This window comes from Setaria italica, chromosome VI, assembly GCF_000263155.2.
Source record: "Setaria italica strain Yugu1 chromosome VI, Setaria_italica_v2.0, whole genome shotgun sequence".
NCBI classification, from domain to species: domain Eukaryota; kingdom Viridiplantae; phylum Streptophyta; class Magnoliopsida; order Poales; family Poaceae; genus Setaria; species Setaria italica.
In genome coordinates, this window is record NC_028455.1 from 17,103,954 (window position 1) to 17,110,030 (window position 6,077).

A 6,077-nucleotide genomic window follows, 5' to 3' on the forward strand; every position below is an offset into this window, starting at 1 on the left:
GGCCGATTCTACGAAAGAAGCCCAGTACATCGTAGCTTCGGAAGCCGCGAAGGAGGGTGTTTGGATAAGGAATTTCCTCATTGAGCTTGGTGTGTTCCTGAATGCGTCCAGCCCATTGAATCTCTACTGTGATAACAATGGGGCAATTGCGCAGGCAAAGGAGCCAAGGAACCACCAGAAGAACAAACACGTAATGCGGCGATTTCATCTCATTCGAGACTTTGTTAACCGGGGTGAGATCAAGATATGCAAAATACACACGGATATGAACATTTCTGATCCGTTGACAAAACCACTCCCGCAGGCTAAGCATGATGCGCATGTAAGAGCTATGGGTATTAGGTACCTTCTAGATTGACTCTAGTGCAAGTGGGAGACTGTTGGAGGTATGCCCTAGAGGCAATCATAGAGATGATGATATTCCATTTGTATCCATGATTTATATTGTGTTCCTTGCATATCCATTAAAGGCAACTTGAATTGATTTGCAATTATGTGAATTGTGTGTGAAACTCTTTACTTGTATGGTTATTCTAAAGTTGTCCCTAGTCGGAGTTCATGTGAGGACACACATGAATATTAGACTAGCACATGTATTAGTTGATGACTATGTTTCACAAGTCATGGACATGGAGATGTTGAACTAATAATGTGGGCACATGTGGAGACATGTGCTAGGACTGACCCAACACGAGAAGTAGTTCTGTCTTTAAATAACATATACGCTTTGTCCTTAGACCTGAGATTGTCGCATGTATTCAAGATGTGGATCGACCTACTTAGGGGCTATCAAACGCTACGCCGTAACAGGGTAGTTATAAAGGTAGCTTTCGGGTTTGTCAAGAAGCATGCTATGAGACATGGTCAATCAAGATGGGATTTGCCCCTCTCTGATTGAGAGTGATATCTCTAGGCCCCTCGAGTGATCGAATCCGAAAATGCATGGCCATGCTACGTACGGTTAAGAGTTAACATACAAAGGGATTTCGAATCACAGGATCGAAAAAGAGCGGTCGGCTTGAAGCTAGACCAAATATCATGAGGCAAAGGGAATAGCATGTAGTCAAAGGGTTGGAACATTCGTTTTGATGAAGTGGTCATAGTGTTTGACTTCACCAAGAACGAAGAAGAGTCTTGTGTTTATAAGAAGGAAAGTGGGAGCTCTGTAGTATTCCTAATCTTATATGTGGATGACATATTGGTGATTGGAAATAACATTCCTATGCTTGAGTCCGTAAAGACTTCACTGAAAAATAGTTTTTGATGAAGGACTTAGGGGAAGCGGCATATATTCTGGACATTAAGATCTATAAAGATAGATCGAGAAGGCTTATAGGATTAAGCCAAAATACTTACATTGACAAAGTGTTGAAGCGATTCAGCATGAAAGAGGTGAAGAAAGGGTTCTTGCCTATGTCACATGGCATACATCTCAGCAAGACTCAGTGTCCTTCGATTGCTTATGAGCAGTATCCCATGAGTAAAGTGCCACTAACACCGCCTCAGTCGCCTCCTGCTTCTGCGCGCGCTCGTCAGAGTCGGCACTGCCGGAGCCCGACAGGCTGCCGACGCCGCCATCGACGTTCCCGGCGTCCGCACCACCAGCCGTCCCGAGCTTCGTCACCACCGTTCCCACTCCCACCGCGTCGAGTTCCACAGCCTCCACCGAGCACCGAGCATGCTGCCGAATCTGCCGTCACCTTCTAGGCTCCCTGCGCATCGCATCGGGGCAAACCGAGCCGAAGGCTCCATGCCCGTTGTCCCGTCGCGACGGTGCCTGCTGCCGCCCACCTGAACTACCATGGTGAGCACTCCCCTGCACTGCTCCTCCACCCCAACCGAGCCCACAGTTGTGCTTCCAACGTCTCACCGTCGGCCCTGCGCGCCTCTGCGGGCTAGGCCGCCACCGCCTTATCCCATGGACCGCCTTCTGCGAAGCCCTCCGACCAGACCGACGCGACCAACAGAACCCCGGTGAGCCACTGGTGCTCGTCGACACTTGCCTTGATCCAATCGAAACCCCCCCCACCTCTCACCGGAATCGATCGCCGCCGCCGTCGCGCTCGGCACGCACAGGCCGCCCGCACGGCCACGCCCTACGCGCCGTGCCGCGACCTGACCTGGAGCCACGAGTGGGCCCCGAGAACCTTGCCGGCCGGCCGTCGCTGTCGTCGTGGCTCCCCACCAGCCGGAAGCGGCCATCGGCCGGGCACCCCGGGGGAGGAGCGCCAGCAAAGATGGCGGCCATCTACGTGGGCATCGGGGTCTTGCTCGGCTTCACCCTGAAAAACTAGAGAATGAAAAAGAAGAGAAGGGTGAAGGCAACGCGGGCGTGGCGGCGCTGAGCACCGGCAACTGGGGTCAAACGGGTCATGACCCTGCTGATCCTCTTTCGGCCCACATGCTAAATTAAGGAACGGATCGACTTCGGAAGTGGCCGAAGCCGAACCGAACCCTTGCAGGCCCAGCCCGACGCTGCTTCTAAAAAAAAACAAAAAAGAAACCAGAGCAGTAGACTGTGTTTTACCCCCTCGTTCTCCCAATGGGTGTGCTCGGTCAGTCAAAATCCCTAACTTTTACTGAGCGGACACCGAGCCCGGCCGCCGCCGCCGCCGTACCCTGTTGCCACCATCACTGCACTGGTTTTTGCCGTCCAATCGGCGGGCGGGCGTCACCAGGAGCTATTCTCCAGGAGCTATTCTCGACGCTGGAGACCTCTTCCGTCGCCGGCATTCCTCCTCCCAGGCTTGCGCAAGCTTGCTGCGTTGGGGTTTCGATCTGGCAACTGCCTTCTTCCAAAACTTGTCTTCGCGAGACGCGAGGTGCTTTGTAGGAGGTACTCAGGACTACTACATCTGTTTTCTTGCTCGATTACCCGGATCTCCGTTTCTTACCTGGCCATCTTCCTTCTCCAGTGCCCGCTGACGGTTTTTCCTCGTATCTGGCGAGCTTGTGAGTTGTTCTCTCCGGCGACGTTCTGCTAAAAAAGAGGTATTTAGATGGGTTTCCATCTCTCATATTTTAAGTCTTCCTACTGGATTTATTTATTATGACAACAGTTTTCTTTGCCCTGCGTGGCAGTTTGCTTCTTCTGGCAGTGATTGCCTTTGTTGGAAGTTGGCTGTTGGGCTTCTTGTGTGGTTGTTTGACACGATGGCAGGAGAACGTAAGAAACCAACAGCGGCGGAGAAAGGAAAAGCAATAATGGTAGAAGAAAAGAAAAGAGATAAGGCCTTTGAAGCTGCAGTAAATGCTGCCCATGCGGCAGAACGTCGTCGCCCAAGAGAACTTGTCATTCATGAACCGCCAGCCACTGCTGCAGAGTCACCTGCAGGGCTTCGTCGATCTGAACGCAACCGCACTGCCTCCACTGGGATGGACGCTAGAGGTACCCCAGGGTCTCGGAAGAGGGCACGGGATGATGTTGTAGTGCCTCCAACTGCTCCTCCCCCACCTCCTGTAAGTTCTTTTTATCCCACTTGAATCACTTTATTTAGAGTTTATGTTGTGTATAAAATCCGTCTCTATTTTTTGGAATTTGCATATCAAGTTGTTTGTGTTTGCGTTGCCCAATCTGAGCAGCCATAGGATCACAGTATAATAGTTACACAATGTAATAGTTTTTTTAACGAACCCCTCGAAATGATTGAGGGGGTGTTTGGATACTAGTTTGGATCCTAATTAGGAGGACTAAACATGAGCTAATTAGAAAACTAATTTTAGGAGGACTAAACATGAGCTAATTAGAAAACTAATTTCAGAACTCCTGTGCTAACTCGCAAGACGAATCTATTAAGCCTAATTAGTCCATCTTAGCAAATGGTTACTGTAGCACCACATTGTCAAATTATGGACTAATTAGGCTTAATAGATTCGTCTCGCGGATTAGATTCCATCTGTGCAATTAGTTTTGTAATTAACTTATGTTTAATACTCCTAATTAGCATCTAAATATCCGATGTGACAGGTGCTAAACTTTAGCGGGGTTTATCCAAACACTCCCTGAACAAAATAGTCTTTAGAGCTCAGGTCACATCTGCCTGCCTGCTTTCTTGACTCTCCGACTGAGCATTGCACTGTTTCTGTTACTCTGCTAGAAACAGGAAACCGTGAGTTTTCGCAATGCTGCTTCCAAAAGATAATAACACTCATATAGTCATATGACCTTGTATTTTCAATGGATTATATTTTGCGAGCTTTTAAATTTTGTATGACTTAGCACTTTTTAATTGGACAGTGTAACTTGTAACGTTAGTTATTACTTCTTAATATTGTTGCATTTTACTATTTTATGTATCTATATCTTAATCTGTTTTGTCATTTGTTTGTTTACATATATTTAGATTGTGGATGGAGACGATTATCGTGGATTGCTTTCAAAAGCATTAAGCTCTGTTGTGACGGTTGCATCTGACATGTCTGTCGGTTCGTCAACGGCAACAGCATACCGTACTGGTTTGATTCTTGTAGATGAGGAAAACTACACTTTGGTACTTACTATTCATAAACATCATGCGGATGGGTTTACTGGTAAATTTATTGTCTACTTTGGAGGAGAAAAGTATCAAACTGAAGCCTATTTGCTTTCAAGGATTGTTGAAAATGACCTTGCGATATTGATTGTTCAAACTGATAAAAGGCATGAGGTTGTCAAATTTAGTTGTGATCCTTTAAGCTATGAAGTTATTTTCACGGTTTGTGCAACGAGTGGTACCAAATTGAATGATAAAGCCAATGCACCACTGGTTAAGGAATTGAATGGTAGTCTTGGTATATATAAAGGGACAGTGGGAACTCCATGTTGTGATGCATTGGATGCTTGTTATGAACATATAGTTGGATCTGAAAAATATTTCCAATTTGGTTTATCACGTCATGATGACATTATTACTTTGAAGAATATCGATGCTGAGAGACATACAGCAGAAATAGCAGTGTCAGCACCTGTATTTCGTTTGAATGGTGAAGCAGCTGGTCTGTTATTTTCGGAGGGTGGCTGGACCGATTCGAAAATTGGGCTGCTTGCAAAAAGTATCATCTTGTGCATGAAAAAAAATTTTGGATCAGAGTGGGAGGTAAATAACCACACATATGTTTTTATATATGATTGTTGTACTTGTGTATAAAAATGACTAACATGTTTCAGGAGAATCTGAAGGATGAGGCAGAATATTGGTTGATTCGAAGACGATAGAGAGCTTCAGGTGCATGTTTCTATTTTTTAATCTTGTGCAATATACATATTCATGCTACATAACTTGTACTGATGATATCTTATCTTCTGTAGGAGCTTACCGTTTGAAGCAATATCACATAGTTTGCTGTTTGACCTTTTGTTGGGGCTTGCCCTTTGATGATTTAAAGCAACTGATGGTAACTTGTTGGCGCTGTGCTATCCCAAGTTCAAGCTTTATCAAACTGCAGCAACTCCATGTCAACAATGCAAGCTTAATTATCTATTTATGTATCTCCTTTTGGTTGTAATACTTAAATTGCTACTCACTAGTATTACAACTATCACTATGGTTGAGTAGTCACGAACATGTAATATGTGATGAACTCACTAATTTAGTAGTATGTATGGGTGTAGCCGTGTGGCTGTCATGTGGTGGAGACTCGGTAATTCCTAGCTGGTATGCTGTACTGTATGTGAACTCGTGAAATTGGTCACTTGGTGTTTTGTAATGATGGATTTACCTATTAGACTTTGATCAGGTGTTCATGTAGCATGTTTGTTTGATGAATTTATTATTGATTTGTGATGCTTTGGCTGAAATTGAGAGCCTGGTATATTGATACATGTAATTTTGCTTTGCAAACATTCTTGGAATCATGGGTAAGGATAACCCATGGGTGGGTAAGGGAACGTTTGGTTTCAAGGATGGGACAGGACGGAGCGGGACGGTCCTAATTTTAGGAGTATTTGGATGGGAGTCAAGTGGGATAGGGTCATCCCCTTAGAGGAATATTCCTCTAATATGCGGGACAACCCTATCCCTCCAAATCGAGCGCCGTGCCTTTCCGTTGCGCGCTAGCGAGCAGTGCTGAGAAGGCTGAGCGATAGCACCAGCAGGGAC

At 45.9% G+C, this 6,077-nt stretch overlaps 1 protein-coding gene across 3 annotated transcripts; it reads left to right on the forward strand.

The window, feature by feature from the left end:
* Nucleotides 1–2,543: 2,543 nt before the first annotated feature.
* Nucleotides 2,544–5,744, forward strand: LOC101763711. 3 transcript variants are annotated; one of them, XM_022827350.1, is made up of 6 exons: nucleotides 2,544–2,836; nucleotides 2,916–2,991; nucleotides 3,060–3,459; nucleotides 4,344–5,075; nucleotides 5,147–5,204; nucleotides 5,288–5,744. In XM_022827350.1, the coding sequence occupies exons 3-5, from the start codon at nucleotides 3,154–3,156 to the stop codon at nucleotides 5,192–5,194; spliced, it is 1,086 nt and encodes a 361-aa protein (XP_022683085.1). In that variant the 5' UTR covers nucleotides 2,544–2,836; nucleotides 2,916–2,991; nucleotides 3,060–3,153; the 3' UTR covers nucleotides 5,195–5,204; nucleotides 5,288–5,744. The 3 variants fall into 3 exon arrangements, with proteins under 3 accessions (XP_022683085.1, XP_004973194.1, XP_004973195.1); XM_004973137.2 differs by having other exon boundaries at nucleotides 3,082–3,459; XM_004973138.2 differs by having other exon boundaries at nucleotides 3,082–3,459; nucleotides 5,159–5,204.
* The last annotated feature ends 333 nt before the right edge of the window (nucleotides 5,745–6,077 follow it).